Source organism: Plasmodium gonderi (genome assembly GCF_002157705.1).
Source record: "Plasmodium gonderi DNA, contig: Chr13, whole genome shotgun sequence".
Taxonomy (NCBI): Eukaryota; Apicomplexa; class Aconoidasida; order Haemosporida; family Plasmodiidae; genus Plasmodium; species Plasmodium gonderi.
In genome coordinates, this window is record NW_021628938.1 from 1,864,016 (window position 1) to 1,888,398 (window position 24,383).

A 24,383-nucleotide genomic window follows, 5' to 3' on the forward strand; every position below is an offset into this window, starting at 1 on the left:
TTTTCGATATAATTTCTTCAATAGTTGCTTAAGGTGTGCTTATTACTCTGTACAGCTATATGTTTCTCATGGGGGAAACTAGCAAAAATTCGAGAATCTTTTGAATGACACAAAAGTGGATACGCTCTTCACCCATCACGATAATGTGTTCTTTTTTTCGTTTTTCCTTTTTTTCGTTTTTTCGTCTTTTCGTTTTTTCTTTTTTTCGTTTTTCCTTTTTTTCGTTTTTCCTTTTTTTCGTTTTTTCTTTTTTTCGTTTTTTCTTTTTTTCGTTTTTCCTTTTTTCCTTTTTTCCGTTTTTAACATTTTCGAATTGTTCTTATCCCATTACGCACGTCTCTCCACCAATGGCGTTTGAACAAGAAAAAATCAGTGTCAGTTAACTATCATATTTTTAAAAACATTACATATGTAATTGCTTAAGAACGATATATATATGAGCACTTGTTACTCAAGTTTGTTCATTCTACGTAGGTATATTTTGTCTGCTATTTTGTCTGCTATTTTTTCTGCTATTTTTTCTGCTATTTTGTCTGCTATTTTGTCTGCTATTTTTTCTGCTATTTTGTCTGCTATTTTGTCTGCTATTTTTTCTGCTATTTTGTCTTCTATTTTGTCTGCTATTTTGTCTTCTATTTTGTCTGCTATTTTTTCTGCTATTTTTTCTGCATATATTTGTGACTTGTTTATATATGGCGAGAAATTACAATATCGCTTTAGACGACTCAGTGTTTCAGCAGTTATTGTTATATTGTAAATTTGATTATTTAGACATTTTTCTTGGAAAAAAAAAAAAAATAAAATACAGAATTTTAATTTAAGTTGAATGAAAGTAGAAAATTTCACATTGAAGTGTGGTATACTTTCCCGTATTTTGCTTAATTTTAATGGAACATCGATTTATGCATTTATTTTGACCCATGATGTTTTCATTTCCACTGTTATTGTCATTGCCATTTTCACTGTTTTTTGCTTTTCTTTTTTGTGATTCATTTTTTGTGTTTATTGTTATGTCTTTTACGGCTCGTTACTTTTTTCTTTTTCAATCTTATTTTTCTCCTTTTTTTTTATACTTTTTAAGTAAAAAAAAAAAAAAAAAAAAAAAATATTAACATCATACATAATCGATTTCTTATCCTTGTACCATTGGACGAAGAAACGGCTATACCCTTTGCAAGTTTCAACGTCTTGTTTTAGTTCACATTTGAAGAAAACGTAAAAAAAAAAAAAAAAAAAAAAAAAAGGAAAAAGTACTGGTCACACGCACTCCAACAAGAAGATTTGATATTTTAATTTTACAAGGATTCTTGGGGAAGAAAAATAAAATAAAAAACAAGTTTTCACATTACGTTCAGGCAAGAATGAACCAGTATGACCAATGGAATCGTAGGATCCGGGTATGCTTAGAAAAAAAAAAAAAAAAAGATTTTTAGATAAAATGAGAAAAAATAAAACGTGTATCATATTCATTATACATGTAGACATATTGAATTTGTATATTTATATAAATTTCATATCATATGAAGTGTAAACTGATTCGTAGAATTATTCTATTTTTTTTTTTTTTCTCTTTCACGGAAGAATTGCATTTGTGTGCAAAACCCTATGAGGGGAGCTGCTCATTGCGAATCATTGGTTCTTGATTTCTAATTTTTCATGTATCCTATTTTGCTTCATCCTATTTATTCTAAAATATTTTCTTCCGTACGTTTTTTATTTTATTTATTTTTTTTTTTGTTTTTATTTCATTCTTGATAGACCATTTGGTACTGCAGCAGTTTGTACGTTGAATACAAAAATGCCTTGAGGAAAGCAAAAAAAATGCCTGTGGAGAAAAAGACAGAATATTGGGAGAAGAAGCATGAAGAATTTGCAACAAAAATGCTCAACAATATATACGAATTAAGAGGTATGTAATTATTCCATTATTATTGTGCTTTATTTTGAAATAAACAACCATCATTTTTGGTAATTAATATATTTTGAAGCATAATATATCTATGTCCATCTTTCAACGTGTCTAGATTTTTTTTTTTTTTTTTTTTTTTTTCTTGTCCTCCCCTTTCCTCTTCTATAGGATGGTGGGTAAAGGTAGGTCAATTTTTAAGTACGCAAGAAAATATCATGCCAATGCCGTACATAGAAAAGTTTACAAAATTGCAAGACATGATGCCAACATCTTCCTTTGATAAGATAGAAATTATTTTAAAAAGAGAATTAGGTATGGAACACAAATGGTTCGATTATATTTAATCTTGTTATTTATACAATTTTTTTAATTTTTTTTAAATTTTATATATTTTTTGAATGAAATATACAAGTTGTGTGGATGCATGTGCACAGTGGATGTATTTACATGTGTGAATGCGATGACTTATGCGAGTTGCACATATATATATATATATATGAACCCCTTGACCCCATTTTAAATACATTATAGGAAACATTTATGACATATTCGAACACATTGAAAATGAGCCATTAGCGAGCGCATCTATAGGACAGGTTCATCGAGCTCAATTAAAGAATCATGAACATAACAGAACAAGTGTGAATGAAATTAAGAAAACAAATGATTATGATGTTATTATAAAAATTCAACATGAGGGAATTGATCAATTTCTTTCGTCTGATATAAATACGTTGAAAAAAGTATCATGGGCCTTTGGATTAATAGACAAGAATTTTTATTTCACGGATTTTATTGATGAATGGCAAGATTCTGCATCTAGGGAATTGAATTATAAGTACGAATTGTATCATCAGATATTAGCTTATAATACTTTTAAAAAATCTGGAATTCCTTTAAAAATTCCTAAAATTTATTGTGCATATACAACCTCAAAAGTGTTAGTAATGGAATATATAAAAGGGTTCAAAATAACAGATACCAATTCGATAAAGAAGTATAACATCAATGCCTATGATTTAGTGTATAAAATTATTGATTATTTTGCATATCAAATTCATAACGATGGTTTTTTTCATGGAGACCCTCATCCAGGTAATATACTTGTTATGGTGGAAGAGAAGAAAAGACACAGACGGAGGATTAGAAAAAGGAGATCCGATGGAAGTAGTCTACATAGACGTAAACAAAGCGAACATCAAGATGAGGAAAAAGACACAGGAGTAGCTGAAAGAGACAAAGAGGAAGAGAATAATGAGAAGTTAATTCTGAGTACGCATCTTGCTGATGACAATCCAAGTGATTTCGAAGAAAAGAAAAAAAAATCTTTTATTGGAACGATGAATGGATCTGACAGTTCTAACACTTCTTACACGTCAAATGCATTTAACACATTTAGTACATCTAACAGATGCAACAAGCTGAATGCACCAAATAAATCTAACATTTCTAGTGCATCCATGGAGGACTTAATAGATGCAAGGTACAACATAGATAAGATGAAATGTGAACCAACAAGTAATATGAACCCATTTTTCAAATCATTCAGCTTTGTTGATTATTCGAACAAAAAAAATGAGGAAATTTCGGATCAAGTATTGAAAGAAGATTATAATTTTATCATTAATGAAAATATGAGTGATGGAGTAAGCACAATTCGAAAAAGTATTTCCAAATCAGAAGAATATATTTCTTATTCCAATCCTAGGAGAGACCATTTCCAATTAGGTACAAATTCTATGGGTCAAGGAGAATGTCAAACAAAGCTGATTGAAAATGAAAATAATTCTCTCCATATGCAAAGGAATATGTTTCAAGAATGTATGAATGCAAAGAGGGAATCTTCCAAAGAAAGAAATGTAAAAGAAGAAAAAAAGAACACAGAAATAAATAAAAAAGATATACATGAATCTGATGAAAAAAAAAAGAATAGAAGACGATCATACACATTCGTTCCAGCGATTATCGATTGGGGATTGATTAAACAATTAGATGGAGTAATGAAATTAGCATTTTGTAAATTAGTTTACAATATAAGTTGTATGAATGTTCTAAATATTATAGAAGCATTTGAAGATATGGGTTTCTGTTTTAAGGAGGATTTCACATATGATCCAGAAATATATATTGAAAATTTAAAGCGTTTTTTTTTAAAAAAGTTAGAAGAGTCAAGTAACAAAATGGGTGAAGAAGGAGCTGCAACAACAACAGCAGCAGGAACGGGTGGAAGTAAAGAACAGACAAATGGTCCCCTTGATGTTAAAAAAAATAGCAATTTAGAAGTTTTGAAAAATATAGACAAAAAAGATGTTGTAGATAAAAATCCAATTAGTGATGTCCCAAAGGATATTATATTTTTTATGCGAGTAGCTTCATTACTTCATGGTTTATGTACCCAAATGAATGTAAGTATAAACTATCTTAGTATATTTTCAAGAAGAGCAAGAGAAGCATTAGAAAAAATGTATAAACCGATTCATCATTCCATTTACACTATCCCAATTGATAAAACTCCCAATTCATTTCTTGAAAAAAGAATTCATAATTTACTCAAAAGATTATACGAGGAGAAAAAAATATTAGGTTGCCAAGTAGCTATTATACATAATAAAAAAATTGTTGTTGATACATGTGTTGGTGTAACCAGCACAACAGACAGGAGGCCAATAACAAGACATTCCCTCTTTAGTGGTTATTCCTTAAATAAAGCTATCCTAACTATTGCTTTGATACATCTAATGTCAAACTTAGTTCATGAACAACATTCCTTTGAAAATTTCTTTTTAAATTTTAAAAAAAAAAAAAAAAAAAAAAAAAAGACAGACCAAGAAGAGAATGCGAATAATAATGACAACTGCCCGAGGATTTTAATTCAGAAGGAGGAATCACAAGATCAGCAGAACAAACAATTCGAAGCAGCTAATGAAGTTCCACTTGGAATTATAGATGTATCGCAGTATGTGCAAAACAAATGCAAAGATGAAATATCAAATGGAATTAATAAATTTGAAAATGATTATTTTGATGAATTAAAAAAGACGGATACTCATTTGGATGAGTTCTGTTCTGCTAATGAAGGAATTGTTGATGGGTCTCATGCATCTGCTTTAGAAGTTGGCATTGAGGAATTAAAGGTGAAGATAGAGGAGGGGTTCATTCCTGTAGGAACTACATCAAGGAGTAAGTACAACAACATCTATGGTTTTAACAATAACACAAGCAGATATTGTGAAAATTATGATCATTCTTTTAGTAGTGATGGGGATCAGGGCAGAAGCAAAGAAGAGGATGATAATGAGAAAGATTCAACTAACAGCTATCAGAGTCTGTCACGCATCAGTTCTGAGATGAATTCTCATAATTATTTTGTCTCCAGATCGAAGAAGAATACCAGGACTAATCGTCAAAAGAAAGGAGTAGATTGCCAGATGTATGATACAAGGTACGATAGGGAGAAGGAGGAAATATGTGAGAAAATTATAAAGGATATTGAAGCAAAGCAGATAAGAAATTTTAAGAGCACAATAAACGATTATATTTGCAATTATTGGGATGGGTTCATATGCAATAATAAAAAGAATATCCGAATAAAAGATGTATTAACATTGAAATGTTTTATTAAGAAACCATTTCATGAGAAAATAACTTTAAGCAAATTTATTGACACTGATGAAATGATTAAAATGATAGAAAATTCCAGAAATTACAATGTATCCAATAAATCCAAAATGTATGGAGAATATTTATACCTAATTGATACATATATCATATCAGAATTGATTAATAATATATCAGGACTTAAATACTATGAATATATTTACAAATATATTATTAAACCTTTAAATTTGAAAGATGAAATGTATATACCAATTCCTTCTTACATTTTAAAAAAGCATCAAAATGAAATGAAAAAAAGTAAAAATAATAACGACCCTTCCATGAAAACAAATGAAAAAGGGAAAAAAAATAACAATAAAGAGAAAAAATCAAGTCTAATCAAAGAAAGTTCTAACATCCTCAGAAGTAATGAATTAATACCTAATGCATTCGTATCAAAAAATAAAAAATTGAATAACATTTCCAATTTTGCAAATGATATGTATCAAGGGAAAAAAAATGTCAATATGAATCCGTCTAATAGAATTTATAACAATAGAGAAATCCAAAGTAGTGTACCAATAAACAAACATGGGAATGTTAAATTCAGTTTTATTGATGAGATAACATCGATTAAGCGGAGATCAATAAGTGTCGATGTCTATTACTCTAGTATTGGAAAGAATAATCCATGTGAAAATTCTGGTAAATGGTTAAAAAGTGTCAACAATATGCAAAAGAATAAATTGGGAAAGAATGAGTTGAATGGCGTGGAAGAGAGCGAAATAAAAATTTTAGAAGATGAAACAAATCTTAAGGCAGAGGAGTGTAATAATAATGCACAAGTGAATATCCTATTAAACAATAAAAAAATTGCAGATATTGACATACAAGGAAAGAAATGTGTATCGAATAATGTTCTAGATAGTTATACAAAAAATAAAGAACCATTTAGTTTTAGAAATAAATTACTAAATCATGTAGACAATTTAAGAGTAAAAACGAAGAAAATTAATGATTCGATAAAAAATATGTATGAAAATAATGAAAATATATTTTTGAAAAATTTTTTCATGATGCAACAAAAGAAAAATGAAGATATAAACAATAAATTTGTTTATAATTACAGAAATGATGATTTTAACTACATGTATGATAAAAATTTATGCAGTTATACAAATAGGAAAATGTATGAAAATTACCTGCACAGTAATAATAACTATTATTGTAATGAATTTTTAAGAGAAGACATGAATAATAATAAAATGGACAAAAAATGGAATATAAAAAATATTAACAAAATTACTTCTAATTTAGGATTTTCAGAAAAAAATAAAAAAAACATGTTATTTGTTCACACAAATGATCATACAACAAATAAACGGTCTCGCAGCTGCATGAATTACAAACTAACCAATTATAGTGAAAATAATAACATGAACAATGAAAAAGGGAACAAATTATATAGTTCTAACAATTCTAATTGTGTGGTTTTTAAATATCAGAATGACACAGATGAATTGTTATCTAATTATAGTGCTCCTTTTATTTTTATAAATGCTTTGAATAATTCACCAGAATATAATAATACAGAAAATGACACAAATTATCAACACAATCATTCATACAATTTAGAGGAAGGAAATCGATTTTATAAATTGAATTTTGATGAAAATATTAAAACACTCTTTCACAATGTTAATGCCAGAAGTAGTGGAGATGAATCTGCCAATAGTGTGCTAAAGGAAAAGTACAATCAATATCATAGAAGAAACAGAAAGTATCGAAAATTGTTTAATTATATAAAGGATTTAAGAAGAAGTATACAAGAAAAAAATAAGAAAATTAGAAATATTAATAACCCTTTATTTAACAAAATGCAGAATGAAGATGATGGAACTGTAGGCTCGAATAACATGAAAAAAAAGGGGATCAGCACAAAGAATTTGAACACATTCGAAACGGTGAGCCAAGACTTGCTAAAGAAACTAATCAAAAATGATGAGGAACTTTTGAAAAAACTAATTGATTATAAATACAATATTATGCAGAAACAAAGAAACAACATTTTGAAAAGGAAGAACAAAATGAATATATACACGAATGAATATTCAGAAGAAATAGAAATGTTTAGTGATTCTCACTTTTGCAATGAGGACGCAAAAAAAAAAAAAAAAAAAAAAAAGGGAAAAGCGAGAGGAGAGGCGAAAGGAATAGGAAAAGAAAAAAACGGCACCTGTTCCTCTCCGAACAACAGTGCACACGAAATGGAAGAAAGAAGATTCATGGAAGAGAAGAAGCACAGATTAGAAACCTATTTAGTCATGAATAAACTATATAAAAAAAACAACAAAGATCTAATATCAGAGGAAAATCATACAATAAATAAAAAAACGGATGTCTATTGGAGGTTAGCTTATGCTAATAGAGACATTAACTTCACTGAAACGGTTTCAAAGGAAAGTATGAATAATAAATTTGGTAGTATGCTGAAATCAAATACAAAGGGGAAAAAAACTGGAGGATATGATTCTCAGGTGGGTGAAGCTACCAATGTGCTGGACGAGAGTAAAGGAGATGCTACGAGAGTTGCAAATGGGGAAAATGGGGAAAATGCAACAAAAGGGATAAACGAAGCAAATGGGGCAGGCACAACCAGTTTAGTAAATAAATGCAACTTGGAAACCAAATTAAAGACCTATTTAGAAAATTTCAATGCCAAACAGTGTAGTGAATACATATCACTATTTCAGCTAGCCCAAGCAAAGCCGTATGTAGTTGATCCCCTAATTTATGATTCCAAAAAGATCCTGGATAAATTTATCCCTATTAATGGGCGATATACTGCTAGGGCTATGTGTAAAATACTAGCTTTTGCAAATAATAAATTTTTTTTCCCTCCTTATATTATGAACAAAGTCAGGAAAACATATTCACTTGATGAAAGTGTAGAATCTTTGATTTTGACTGGAGGAATGAGTAGAAAGTGGGGAATGGGGTTTCAGCTCTTTGAGTGTGAATATGCAGACAACATAAATGAGGATTTTTATCTGCATAAAATCAAAACAAAGGGAAGAGGCAAAACGAGGGAACATGACAAAGCGAAGGAACAAGGCAAAACGAAGGAACATGGCAAAACGAAAAAAGATAAGAAAAATAACTCAAAGATTAAACGGATTGTCGGGTATGGACAATCAGATTTTTCCGGATGTCTTGCTGTATCTTTTCCAGAGATTGATCTCTCTCTCACCATCCTCCTTACAGACATTTTTAAAGGGGCAACTGTAAGTAACAAAATTCTAATTGTCATTATATAACTCATGTTCCTCATTCAATGAAAAAATTGATGAAACGTGTGCAAAACTGAGATAAATTAGACCACGTGAAAAAGATGTACACACCTCCATACGGAAGAAGTGAAAACTGAGTACACCAACGGTGCAGTTATGAACTCTCGTTTTTATCTTCGTTCGTCCATTTTTTCATTTCCTTATTTCTATCCATTTGATTATTATTTTTTTTTGTTTTTTTTTTCTCCCCTTTTTTTAGGTTTCCCATATAATTCTCGAATATGTTCTCAAATTATACGGCATAAAGCCCAAATGGAAATTACCAGTGAAAGTGTCAGAACTCATGAAAGTTTTGTGAACAGTCGATAGAAGAAAAAAAATGGCATAAAGATCTGCAGTTGTGATAAGTCCTTAGTCTTTTTTTTTTTGCATAACAAGAGTACCACATTTATGGATTTATGTCATTTACCACAATATTCCCACATTTTCCATTTTTTCTAAGTTATCCGTGTGTGTAAAAGAGCACCAAACGTTTTCAATATACCAAATGTTCGTATTACTTTTTAGAATATTCTGCTTTGTCTGTATTTGATTTATACTTCATTAATACTTCATTTATACTTCATTTATACTTCATTTATACTTCATTTATGCTTCATTTATACTTCATTTATGCTTCATTTATACTTTATTTATACTTCATTTATACTTCATTTTTTTTTTTTTTTTTTTATTTTATCTCTTTTATTTTTATTATTTTCTTTTTATTATTTTATTTTTATTATTTTCTTTGTTTTCCCCAATCCCCATTATCGTGCTATTTAAGGGCGCAAATAATCGTGTACCCTATAAAAGACCATGTATAAGCATAGATACATGTCTTCCGAGTATAAAAGAAAACAAAAAAAAAAAAAAAGTACACAGATTATTTCGATGTGTTCTTAAATATAAAACCGATTGTGTGTCTCATGTTCACTCCTTTTTAATAAACAAATATGTTCTGTACTACTGAACCTTAAATTTAGTGTCATTTTTTTTTTTTTTTTTTAATAAATGAATAAATAGTTCATATTAATAATTTAAATATATGAAGATAAATATGTGTACACCCACAAATAGGTAAATAAATATGCATCTACATATATGTGTGTTGTGTAATGTTTGTTGTTGTGTAAAAGTTTGTTATGTTGCAAAGTTTGTAATCGTGTAAAGTTTGTCATCGCGTATTTATTTTTATTTTAAAACATACGTGAGTATATATTTATACATGTACATATAAATAGATGACCTAATAAATTATTAAAAACCCCAAGAGAGTTTTTATAAAAGCAATGAAAAGACACGCATTATAAATACTGTGTATATACAGACATAGATATACATGTGTTTGCATAAGTATGCTTTACACATATGCATTTGTAAATATATACATGTAGAAATAAGAAATGTAATAGCGGTATGGGGGAAGTATTGCTTTTATAAAAAATTCTTGGGTGTTCAAAAAATAAAAAAAAAAGAAAAGAAAATTTAAACTATGTAAACAATTTGAAAAATTATATATGCTTATATATGTGTGTAAAAAAGCGTGTGTATGCATGGGATGTTTATAAGCGTGTTCGCACATATATATATATATATATATATATATATATATAGAAGCAAGGGAGAAAGGTTGTGCACTTGTGTATGCGTGTGGTTGCATACTTGAGTGTGTTATTAGTATAGGGCATATAAGGGGTAATAAGGGCATATTGGCAAAAACAATCCCTTAAACAAATTTGAATTAAAAAAAAAAAAAAAAAAAGCTGCATGAATTAAATTAAAACATATATATCAAAATTTTATGTGGTATAATTAATAAGTTTATATTTTAGAATTTAAATACTGGGGTTCTGGATTATGGCACTTAATTGGAAGTTTTTTTTTTTTCAACTGGCTTTAAAATCTGCGCGAAGGGGATAAAATAAGGGCACATAAAAGGAGATATATATATATGTGCATGCACATGATTATGTTTGCAAGAGAAAAAACGTTTTCAGTATTGTTTTTTTTCTCATTTTTGCATTTTATCACTTTTGCATTTTTTCACTTTTGCATTTTATCACTTTTGCATTTTTTCACTTTTGCATTTTTCCCATTTTTCATTTTTCCCATTTTGCATTTTTCCCATTTTGCATATTTCCCATTTTTTGTCTTTTTACTTGAAATGAACACATTAGTGTCTCATCGACACTCATCATGGCACCGGCATTGTCAAATTCTCCACAATAATTTGGAGCTGAAAATAAGGTAACTAACTGTCTTTTTGCAAAAAATTCATAGCCATCTTCCACCACCTATTAAGTTTAAAAGAGGAGTAAACATTTTATACACAGAAAAAAGAAAGCAAAGTTCAACTAAAGAAATACCATATTTATATAAAGTGGGCTTCTATAATAACACAAGTCAAACATATATATGTGTACAATTAATATTTCAATTACCTGATGCGCTCTGCATATTAAATCTAATTCATGTTTTCTTAAAAAATTTTGAACTATATCCTGACCGAAAGTAAATGAAACCCCTCGATCATTTTCTCCCCATCCATTTATTTCCTTTTCTGGGTCGGACCACAGTAAATCACACAATAAGCCTAAAAAAAAAAAAAAAAAGAAAAAAAAAAAGTGAAATATCATAAAATAAAGGTGGTAATAATAGCAATACACACTTTATATATCAAACATTTGTGCATTTCCTATGAATGTCTAAAATATAACTCGATTGCTCATACAATCTTATATTTCAAAATATACCATTGTCAGGAACATCCGTTGGTCTTGTTATCTTTCTAATCTGTTCCATATTATTTAATTCTGGTGATAACCCACCATGCATACAAAAAATTTTTTCATCAATTATTGCTGCAACTGGTAAACAGTTGAAGCAATCAATGAATGTCTTCCATAATTTTACGCTATATCTTCTTTTACATTCATCATAAAATCCATATATTCTATTAATCGATGCACATTCGTGATTTCCTCTTAGTAAAAAAAAATTTTCTGGATATTTTATTTTATAAGCTAACAGTAAACAAATCGTTTCTAAACTTTGTTTTCCTCTATCGACGTAATCTCCTATAAAAACAGATGTGATGAAGGGGATAGAAAAAATGAATATGGATGATTCGGGAAATTACAATCATGGAAAAATAAACGAGCACATGCTCATGTGGGGGTAATGCCTACATAAATGCATGTATATATGTATATACATAGGTGTATGTTTCTGTGCATGGGAAAATGTATCTCTACTCCCAAATGTTAAAAAACATTTTATCGACAAATTTCCCATTTGTGGGGATTATATATATACTATACACAGAAAAATTAAAAATATAGCACTGTTTTCAGCATATATTAGGATGATACGGAGAAAATCTCTACGTTTATACAAAAATATACAGCTGGGAAATAAGCATTTATCTGGTATGCGTGCTTATAAATAAAAAACATACGAATGTTGAAAAAAATGAGTATGCTCTTTTTTTTTTTTTTTTTTTTTTTTTTCCTCCTCTCCTCCTCATGTATGTACATGTATTGAGACACACATGTGTTGATATATATAACCTAAAAACAAATAATTTGCATCCGGAGGAAAACCTCCATACTCAAAGAGTCTTAACAAGTCATAAAATTGGCCGTGGATATCTCCACATATTTTAATTGGTGCCTCTAATTCTAGTAATATGGGCTGATTTAAAAATATTTCTCTGCTCGATAGACATAAAATTTTTATTTCATTTTCTGTCAAGTTGACATTTTTTCCTGGTCTTGTTCCTCGAACTTCTATTAGTTTTGATATTACATTATCTATATCTATTTCTAATGCCATAATAAATATTTACTCAAGCAAAATTGTAGTTATCTCCTTGGAATGATGAAATAATAATTCTTCTTACTATATTTATTATTAATCATGAAGAAGGCTTTTCTTATTCGTTTTTCTTATTCGTTTTTCTTATTTGTCTTTCTTATTCTTTTTCCTATTCTTTTTCCTATTCTTTTTCCTATTCTTTTTCCTATTCTTTTTCTTATTCTTTTTCTTATTCTTATATATTATTATATTTTTTTCTTATGGGGTTAAATGAACGACAAGATGGGGGCCAAAAAAATTATGCATTTCTTTTGGGTAAAGAGAACGGATGCAGCAAAAAGGTACATATGCGTTTACATACACATGCAGATTTTAGTGCTGATACACATGGGCTTACACATTTGTGTACATGGATATGCATATATATATACATATACATATGTAATATGAGTGCATCTATAGAAATGTGTATATCATAGTACTATTCCCCTACGTTTTCACTAAATGTGTAATCTTCCTCGAAATTAATTCCAGAAATATTTCTTCATATTATTAGTTGCATGAGAAGGGAATATATAATTCTTTGAAATATGGCATATATATCTAGTATTAATAATTATGGTTCAAAAAAAAAAGAGGAAAAAAAAAAAAAAAAAGACTACGTTTTACTAATTGTTTTATAACTATAACACTTCTCCCTTATCCTAGTAATTCCAATCTATTAAAAGCATGTTTTCTCTTTTAGTATATTCTCTCAGACAAAAATATACATATTTTATTTTTTTTTCACATGTGTAAATAAATTATTACGAGTATTTACTTTATTTTTTATGTTATAATGATACTGTTATTATTAATTCTATTGTTATTATTAATTCTATTGTTATTATTAATTCTATTGTTATTATTAATACTATTGTTATTATTAATACTATTGTTATTATTAATACTATTGTTATTATTAATACTATTGTTAGTATTTTTTTTTTCGTTCTTTTATTCTGTTATATTTTTCTTATATATTATACCTTCTTTCCCTTCCTTCCTTTCTGCCTTTTTGCTTAAACCCCTTTTCTCCTTTTTCTATACAGTTTAATATTCCTTATTGTAATACTACGTTTATCCTTACCTCTTGTATGTTCTTTTTTCTTTCCTCCGTTTGATATTTCTTGTTTTTAATTCTATATTTACTTATATATATATATATATATATATATTTTTTTTTTTTTTTTGCCTACTATATTTTCTTTTTATGTGATACTGCTTAGTTTATATAACTTCCGGATCATGCTATGTTTTCTTTTTTATGTGATACTTCTTAGTGTGTGGGCTTCTTAATCTTACTATGTTTTCTTTATATGTAAAAATACTTCTTAGTCTATAACTACTTAATAGTACTATGTTTTTCTTATATGAAATACTACTTAATATATAACTTTGTAATCCTACTATGTTTTCTTTTTTCTATTTTTCCTTTTTAAAAAATTCTACTCTTCACAATTTAATTTTTTTTCACCCTTTACACAGTTTTTTTCTTTATACGTTTGTTTTAATTCCAGGTGCTGTTTTTTTTTTTTTTTTTTTTTTTTTTTTTTTTTTTTTTTTTTTTTTTTTTTTTTTTTTTTTTTTTTTTTTTTATTTTTTTTTTTTTTTTTTTTTTTTCTTTTTTTTTTTTTTTTTTTTTTTTTTTTTTTTTTTTTTTTCTGTTTTTTTTTTTTTTTTTTTTTTTTTTTTTTTTTTTTTTTTTTTTTATTGTGTTATTACTATTTTATTTTATTTTTCTAAATCAAATGTTTAAAAGATTGTTAATTTTGGACCTATGAATGAATACATCAATATGTTAAATTTTAACTGACAAAAATCTTAAATGTTGCGTGTCAGAAAAAAAAAAAAAAAAAAAAAAAAAGGAAAAAAAAAATCGTGTACATGTGAACATGTGCACGTATACATTCATTCATACATTTACATGTATATTTACATTTATATTTACATTTATATTTACATATTTATACATATGTATATAATGTTTATATACACGTGTATTCGTAATACATATGTGTATGTATTTACTTGTTCAAAAATATGAATTTAACACGTGAACGTGCCATACAGGCCCCATACGTATATATAACCATAAAAATGTATAAATGATACATATTGCTTTATTTAAAAACATGTACGTAAAAAAAAATATAAAAAATGAAATATAAAAAATTGTAACATGTAAAAGGATTAAAATTGTACATGTGCTGTTACATATATAAAAGCATATATATAATGTACATTTTTACATTTACACATGCGTGCAAAAGTACAGAAACACACAAACAAACAAAAGCGCAAATATCAAAAAATACACTTTTATGTTAACATTTTTTTCCTCATTTTTCCTTTTCTTCTTTTCTTCTTTTCTTCTTTTCTTCTTTTCTTCTTTTCTGCTGTTCTTTTCTGCTGTTCTTTTCTGCTGTTCTTCTTTTCTTCTTTTCTTCTTTTCTGCCTTTTCTTCTTTTCTGCCTTTTTTTTTTTTTTTTTTTTTTTTTCTTTACAATTTACGTTTTAAAAAGTTATGTATACATCCTTATGTATATTCATATAAGCTAAAATGAAAATAATATTATACGATTACATTACATGTGTATTATTTCCTTGTGAGATGAAATTATTCCTCAAAAAAAATGAAAATAAAAATGAGCAAAAGTACGATGATATAATTAAACGTAACAAAAAATTAAATAATCGCTATGTGTAATGTCCTTTAATGTCATGTAATACTGTGTAATGCCATGTAATATTGTGTAATGCCATGTAATATTGTGTAATGTCATGTAATACTGTGTAATGCCATGTAATACTGTGTAATGCCATGTAATATTGTGTAATGCCATGTAATATTGTGTAATGTCATGTAATACTGTGTAATGCCATGTAATATTGTGTGATATATGCGCAAAAGTACGTAGGGCGTAGCGTATTATGTAATGCAAGATACAGCATAAGCATAAAAAAATACACTTGTCATTAAGATATGATATCATCAACAATATCTACACACTAGGAAAAATATGCATGTAGTTAGGGTTTTCTGATAAACACCAATATACATAATACAAGTATATTTTTAATTTATACAAAATGGATAGAAAGGAAGAATAGAATAGGAAATGAAAAAAACGAACAAAGGAGCGAACGAAAGAAAGAACAAAAAAACGAGCAAAATGTTAAGAGCTTGTCATTTAACAAGTTTTTTTTGAAAAAAAAAAAAAAAAAAAAAAAAAAAAAAAAAAGCTTTACGAAGAACATTATAAACATTTTTATAAATTTTACAAAATAAAACACTACACAGGAAGTAAATTTTTGCAATTAGGTAAATTTATTTTTCAATGAGGCTATTTTATTAATAAGGCATGTATTCTTCACTTATAGTTCATTCCCTATTCATCCTCATATTTTAGAATTCTTAAAAAAGTTTTAAAAAAATGAGAGAGGAAAAAAGGGGGGCGAAGGGGATAACTTATAACGAGATGAATATATATACATGTCTCACGAGAGCTAGAACGGATATCCTTGTAAGCTTAAGTATAGGTGTAAATAAGTAAACAAATACCTTCAGGCATACATGTCGTAAGAAAAAGAGAAAAATTCTGTACACATATCTCTGGGCATATATATATATATATATATAGGTACACACTTTTGCATTTGTCGTCTATCCTCCTAAGCTGCTCTCACTTTGTCCATTATAATTTCCTCTTAACTGTTTAATTAAAAATGTATATGTTTTTACCTGTGCGTGTACATGTGTATATATTACACAAATTTGTTGTTTCTCATAGAATAAATAATAGTCAACGGGGAGGGATATTAATTTACAGTTTCTTATGGTATTTTTTTTGTTCAACAAATATAATTCTTATCCAACTTTTAATTTATGTAAATAAAAAAAGTTAAATAAGATACACATATAAAGGATTTTAAAAAAAAAAGAATAAAATAAAAAAATAATAATAATAAAAATGCATTGAAAAAATGGCTGTACATATATATATATATATATATATATATATATATATATATATATATATATATATATATGCATTTGGAGAGAACACATTTACTTTGTCAATTGAAAACATTCACCCTAATTTTTTGCAAGTTTGGTCTTATATATCCCACCCCTCGCCCCTGTATATGCATAAGACAGACATAATGTAACGTACGTATATACTCAGAGGTACCAAAAGTCAAAAGTGTCCAACAAAACATCTTTCAAGTCAAAAAAAAAAAAAAAAATAATAATAATAAATATATAAATAAATAAAAATAAAATATACATAAATAAATAAAAATAAAATATACATAAACTATTTATGTACAATATTTAATTTGTTATGAACAAGACATTATTTTAGGAATACTTTGTTTGCTCTTGTTAGTCCTAATTTATTATGAGTCACTAAAAATTATGTTTTTACAATTGCTTATTTTAACTATTCTATATATGGTATTAAGCATGTGTGTGAAAAAACGAGGAAAAAAAAAAAAAAAAATAAATGGTCTTTTAAAAAGAGCAGTTGCACCCATGTAAAGCCAATTTTCTTACCATTACTTAGGAAACATTTTTAAAACAAAAAGTTGTCTATATAAATATTTAAAACAACTAAATTAGTTTTACTTATATTTTTTTTTGGCAATTATCACAAGTATGCATTTTCAAATAATTAGCTAAAAGGAAAAAAAAAAAAAAAAAAAAAAGGGGGGTAGCGATGACATATATTTATACATATACGTATATACATACATATATTTATACATATACGTATATACATACATATATATATATATATGCACAAGGTACAAGAAGGAAGAAATTTTCAAGCATATGAAAACTGCCTAAATGACTGAAACGTAAATTATCTCGCAAAGAATTGCTTGGCACTGCAAGTTGATCATGCTAAAAATGTAATAAAAGTGATTATATATTGAAATAAATTTTTGCACCTTGTCCCCTTTTGCCATAACTGCATTCACATGTATGTTACTTATTTGTGAAAGTGCATTCGACATTTTGGGGTTTCGAGGTTGTCAAATAGAAGGCAATATATGTTATGATAAAATTTTCTGAAGAGCTTACAACTCAAGGTGTGCATTTAGTACGCGCATTTTTATATTTTCCATTAAAAATAGACAATTCAGTAAGTTCTATAATATTACAGAGATTTCTATGTATCACAGTAAAACGTGATTACTTATGTGGGATATGCATATATGTAAATATACATTCACTATGTGTTCATCTCTACTTATTATTAAATTGGGCTTAAAAAAAAAGATTCATCAAACTGCACATAAAACTAGACATTTAGAAGAAGAAACATTTCAGATACACCAGAAACAGATAAACACTGAACATCGCATTAAAAGAACGAAATATATATATGTATATATACATGTACAATTTTTACATTAAAGGAAAAATAATCACGTATGATATTTACGTAAAAAAAAGGCTAACAAAGTGGGAAGTATTATTATGCCCACCACTACTACTACTGCTGCTACTATTATTACTACCACTATTGATACTACCACCATTATTATTACCAAATTTTATCATTATTTATCCAATATTTTGCTGCACAGCCCAAGGAACGGTCAAGGATTATTATAATTCCGGCACCATTGAGCATACACCATTCCCAATGTATAGTAGAATAACTCGTCCCTTTTTTGAATAAAATATACCAAAATGGAATTTCTCAATAAAAGCTTTGTTTTTTGTAAAATGGTATGCTACTACATAGAGTAATCTGTTTTCATTGAAACCGGGAGATAAAAAATATGAATATATGAAATAATAAAGCGTTATAATATAATCCATGGCGCAGCATTCAACAAAGTCATCAAAATGGAATTAAAAAAAAAAAAAAAAAAAAAAATTAAATGTCATCTGTCGTTACATATACATTTATATATAGAAAAGCACATCAATTCGAATGCGAAATTCCCTGACATCTTTTGTAAGATGTGACAAGGGCATTTATCACTTGGCCCAGTTTAATTTACACCACTTTAGAATTTTTGCTTTTTTTTCAAAACCCCTTGTGAAAAAGCATGCATATGCGTTTATATATATAAATATATCGCCTTATTTTTACATGTTCACCTTTGAATAATTTATACATAATGTTATATGTTAGATTATTTTTTCTCCTGCTTAATCTCTCAAAAAATGTTATATTTTTATGAATCTTTAACTTTCTTAAATTAGCAATTTGTCGCTAAAAGATAAAGAATCAAAAATGGATAGTATGAGAAAAAAAAAAAAAAAAAGAAAAAAAAAAGGGAGATGTTTGTAATAATAGTGGGATAGTGAAAGACGTATATACTACATGTACGTACATATGCACAAACATGTATACATGCCTATATATATACATCACTATATGTACAAACTCCATAATGAAAATAATGGATAGTTTTTTTTGTGTAATCCAACGCGTAATGAAGAAAGGATGTTAAAGTAAAAAAAAAAAAAAAAAAAAAGAAAAAAGAAAATATAATGTACAAAATAATTTAGGACTCGATAACTGTATTTATGTCTTTGTAAATTTTATCTAATGGTCCCTTTTCTCTTATGAACTTGCAACTGACACCATCAGATATAATTCTTCCCTTTTTTTTATATTCTTGATATTGATCTTTTGAAAATTTGGTAAATCCCCATTTATTACTAACAAACACTTTTTGTCTTCCTGGAAATTTATATTTCGCTCTTCTCAAGGCTTCACAAGCTTTTGAAACAAAGTTTTCTTTTGTTCTTATTGAAAGTAGAACTTGTCCAATATCTACTCTTGCTACAACACCATTTGGTTTTCCAAAAGCACCTCTCATACCAGTTTGAAGTCTATCAGCACCTGCACACGACAACATTTTATTTATTCTTAAAACATGGAATGGGTGTACTCTAACTCTTAAGTGAAAATTGTCCTTACCACAATTTGTAATCATATATTTATTTGCACTGATACGTGCAGCTTCCAATGCTTCTGATGATATTTGTTCATATTCATAAGAAACTAAATGAACAACTCCACTGAATTCATTTACATCTGCTTTTTTTCTTCCCATATCATATATTCTTATTTTGGGATCAGGCACACCTCTGCAATATCTACTTTTGGGATATGGTTTGTTCTTACAGTAACGGTAACATCTAGCGGGTCTTCTTCCCATCTGTGGACGCAAAAAAGAAAAAAAATTATGCACATGTCAGAAATTAATACTGGTGAATATATTCCAAAAGGCATATTTAAAAAACTAGGTTCACACAAATCTGGTTTACAATAGCTATTATGTGAACATATCTATCTAGGTGAACATATCTCTAAGTGAAAATATACTCTCGTATGTATGTGCATGTATGCAATGTACATATGGATAGGGATCTTCCCCAACGGGTAGTATAATTTTTCCCTATCTTTCGTATGAAATTTTCACGTTTAGTTAAAAGGGACAAGAGCAAACTAAAACCGTGAAGTGTATGCATGTCGATACATACATAAATTATCTATATGTATGTAAATATGTACGTAAAATATGTATATTTTCTCAATGTATTTTTTTTTTTTTTTTTTGGAGCAGCACTGATTCATCATAATAACTAAACTTGTGTATTACAAGTTTTATTTTGGCAAAATGGTCTGTAAGCATACATGCGTACACATATATATATATATATATATATATATATATATATATATGTACACGTACGTACAAGCATGTATGTATATCTACGTAAGTATAATGCTTATACAAATGCAATAAAAATTCAATGAAGCCTTTTTACTTCGACGGCGTATTATTACCTTGTCAGTTAAAAGGTATAATGAAAAATCTATTTTAAGTGGGATTTGCTTTGATGAATGATTAATTCAGAATATGCAAAAGTGCTATATATATTCGTGCTTATAGTTTGTATTTCTGTTTGAGCCCTTTTTTATTCGTACTGTTTTTTGTTTGTACAGTTTTTTGTTTGTACTGTTTTTTGTTTGTACTGTTTTTTGTTTGTACTGATTTTTGATCGTACTGATTTTTGTTCGCACTGTTTTTTGTTCTTATAGTTTTCTGTTCGTACGTTTCTGATCCTCTTGTTAAATGGTAATATCAATGTTCATGCAGGATAACGCAAATGTTGCATCACTAAAATCTTAATCAAGTAACAAAAAAAAAATTGTTATAACTTTTCACTAAGGAGAAAAAATAATGAAAAAAAATAAAAAAAAGGAAAAAATATTTAAGAAAAACAAAATGAAAAAAAAAAAAAAAAGGAGTTAAAAAAAAAAAAAAAAATAAAAAAAAAAAAAAAAAAAAAAAAAAAAAAAAAAAAAAAAAAAAAAAAAAAAATAAAAAAAAAAAAAAAAAAAAAAAAAAAAAAAGGAGTTAAAAAAAAAAAAAAAATTGAAAAAAAGTGACAATGATAAAGAAGTTAAAAAAAAAAAAGTTAAAAAAAAAGTCGAAAAGAAAGTCGAAAAAAAAGTGAAAAAAAAGTTGAAAAAAAAGTGAAAAAAAAGTTGAAAAAAAAAGTGAAAAAAAAGGAACAAAATGGGTAAACCAAGAAACCGGCGAAGTGGAACGAAGTGAACGAGAAAATGAGTTGATGAGATGTACATAGAACTTAGTTTCATTTACGTTGCCCTATTATGGAGGATGTATTGTTTGATTTAAACAAAACTTATGTATATGAGAGTGCACAGTGGGGGTAGTACATGCGAGAGATGATGCTATACATGTATGTATGTATATATATATATATATATATATATAATATGCATATGTAAACTATATATACCCCACTTGTATTTTTGTTCGTTTCCAATTGTTTTAATACGCGAAAACATTTTGACCTAAGTGTCGGCACCATGGGTAAAGGAGGACGTTATGCTTGTTTTCATCTCCAAAGCCCCATAGGAGGAAGGTGAGAGAACATGTTACGCAACTGTGTATATATACAGGCATACATACGTACATACATACATGCATACATAATACATACATACGTACATGCATAATACATACTTCATATGCATACTGTTACATGCATGTAAAGGTAATGCACCTATATCTACTACTGTCGTTGCATGTAACAGATGGGGTGGTTTATAACACAATTAATTCAGATCATGTACCCATCCTCCAATAAACACATGCAGGAATAGCACAACGTAGCGTCTGCTTAAACGCATGTGCGTGCATATATATGCATATATATACATATATATACATATATATACATATATATATGTATATATATATATGTATGCACCGGTAGGGTAAGAGTTGTTTGTTTACTCTAAATCAGCAACAAGGGGTGTTAAGTCAAAACTATGTTTACATGTATGTATATATATTATACACATGCATATGTAAACACATGTATATGTAAACAAGTATGAATTCCTCATTCCCAATTTCTTTCTTTTTGTTCCTCACAAAGTTAAGAGATGAAAACTGTGTTTGTTTCATTATGCAGCTCAAGAGAAAAAAAAAAATGTTCATAAAAGGTATGCTCTTCTATTTTAGAGTTTTACAACACGACACGACAGGTTTTGTTTCTTAAGTTTTAACTTATGAATATAAAAAAGCGGTGCACAACAAAAATAGGAAAAGATTTCAACTCCCCAACCCCCTTACTTTCTTTCCGTTGAAAGAAAGGAGTTTAAAAAAAAAAAAAAAAAAAAACTTCATTTTTTGTTTACATTACGTTGTATCGCGCATGTATGATGGAAAAAATGTATCTTCACATATCTTTAAAAGTAATATATATATATATATATTTTTAGTTTTTTCTGAAGAATTCAATATTTCCTACATTTTTTTAAATCCCAACCGAAAAGGAGAAGAATGAAACGAAAGGGAAAAAAAGTGTTGTGCATATTAGTAAATTTTTTCTTAAAAAGAAATAGATAGTTAGGATATGAGATACCCTCAAGTGTGTTTCTCGAGTGAACTTTTTGGCTTGTTCAATTAAGTTAAGCGGCAGAAATGGAAAAAATAAAAACAGAAATGCATCACAACAAATAATATAACATGAGACTCATGAGCATGTATATATATACATATATACACATATATACACACATATATATATATATATATATATATATATAATAAATGCTTTAATTTTTGTGTGCTCATTTCGCGAAAAATATACAAGTGTGGGGGAGGATATGATAAAAAGTGTGGCTTAATAAGAGAGGGAAGCTATTTTTTTTTTTTTTTTTTTGGTGTAATAAAAAAAAAATCAGGCTTTTGTTATCTAAGCAAAATGCTGCCGTGTCATTACTGAATGAATTTTTACCTTTTTTTTCATCAGACTTAAACATTTTTTTGCAATTTTTCAACAGTATTAAACAGTTTTCAGTGGCATTACAACACATTTGTGGAAAAGTTTACATCCAATTTTTAACATTTCACGATTTATTCATGTATTGTTATGTGAGTTCCAAGGCTCCATTTCACACTATTATATGCAGTGAGAAATTTACCGCTAGTATATGTAGTGAAAAATAAAACTTGCTATTTGGTACCTTAATTTTATTATTTTATTTTTTTTTTCCTTGTTGATTATACATACGAATAATATGTGTTTGGATGAATGGATTAGTGGAGACATCTTTATTGCACCTTATGTAATTGCATGATCATGGAAAAACATCACAACGCTAAGTAATGAATGTGCAAAGGTATATACACAACTCTGTGGGCTATACAAATACAAATTTGCAACCCCCTAAAAATTACACTACGCCATTTTATAAGACTATTTAGTGTGGAGTAGACAAATAAAAGAACACAAAAGATCAACCAGTTCATTAATGGAATTAGAAATACATATATATCTGCCTCACCTAATGTGTGCTTTTTGTAGTCTCCCATAGTGTCCAAATTGGTTAATTCGGATATACGCTTAGTAACATATGTAACACTGTTTGATTCATTTATTTTTGTCGCATTTGTTTATTCATTTATTTTTGTCGCCTTTGTTTATTCATTTATTTTTGTCGCCTTTGTTTATTCATTTATTTTTGTCGCCTTTGTTTATTCATTTATTTTTGTCGCCTTTGTTTATTCATTTATTTTTGTCGCCTTTGTTTATTCATTTATTTTATTTTTTTTTCCTGGGTTAATTAAATAACCATTACCAGTGGTTATATACTGCCCTAGAGTGCCAACTGTACTATCATAACATTGTAAGACACAACTTTTTTGTTTTATCATTTTATAAGAGTTGTTTATCAGAAGGAGAGTGTATAAATTCAAGCAACATACTAATCAGTTATGTAGTACCCCCAGTTCTCATCATAAATTTTTCTCCCTCTTAAAATAAGTTATTCAAAACTTGGTCTCCTCACATGTTGTGTCCACATGTTGTTCTCACCTTTTGCGAATTTAAATTGTTAGCTTTTCCAAGAATTAGCGTATGGATATGTTCTTGTTACAATTAATCAGAGATTTTTACACCTATAGAGAGAAATGCAAAAGAATGGTATGGATATAATAATGACCAAAATCTCCCACCACCATCACCACCACCCCCTTCCTTATTTACTTAGGTGATTGTAGTTCTAATTTTTCCATAAAAACTTTTTTACACATCCTTCGTGTATCTCCATAAATGCACAAATGCGTACCCCTCTCCATGAGAGGCATATTCTATGGCCATACAATGA

At 27.9% G+C, this 24,383-nt stretch overlaps 3 protein-coding genes across 3 annotated transcripts; 1 reads left to right on the top strand and 2 right to left on the bottom strand.

Annotated features, from left to right (window-relative positions):
* Nucleotides 1-1,361: 1,361 nt before the first annotated feature.
* On the top strand, nt 1,362-9,154 carry PGO_133430 (hypothetical protein, conserved; the record flags this gene model as incomplete). Its single annotated transcript, XM_028689859.1, has 5 exons — nt 1,362-1,397; nt 1,759-1,909; nt 2,078-2,221; nt 2,441-8,790; nt 9,056-9,154. 5 exons carry the CDS (start codon nt 1,362-1,364, stop codon nt 9,152-9,154), a joined length of 6,780 nt encoding a protein of 2,259 aa, XP_028545660.1.
* Nucleotides 9,155-10,702: 1,548 nt separating this feature from the next.
* On the bottom strand, nt 10,703-12,672 carry PGO_133440 (serine/threonine protein phosphatase; the record flags this gene model as incomplete). Its single annotated transcript, XM_028689860.1, has 5 exons — nt 10,703-10,741; nt 10,998-11,132; nt 11,280-11,431; nt 11,592-11,915; nt 12,408-12,672. 5 exons carry the CDS (start codon nt 12,670-12,672, stop codon nt 10,703-10,705), a joined length of 915 nt encoding a protein of 304 aa, XP_028545661.1.
* A 6,555-nt stretch (nt 12,673-19,227) lies between these two features.
* On the bottom strand, nt 19,228-19,887 carry PGO_133450 (60S ribosomal protein L10; the record flags this gene model as incomplete). The annotated part of the gene is made up of 1 exon (XM_028689861.1): nt 19,228-19,887. The coding sequence occupies one exon, from the start codon at nt 19,885-19,887 to the stop codon at nt 19,228-19,230; it is 660 nt and encodes a 219-aa protein (XP_028545662.1).
* Nucleotides 19,888-24,383: the final 4,496 nt, after the last annotated feature.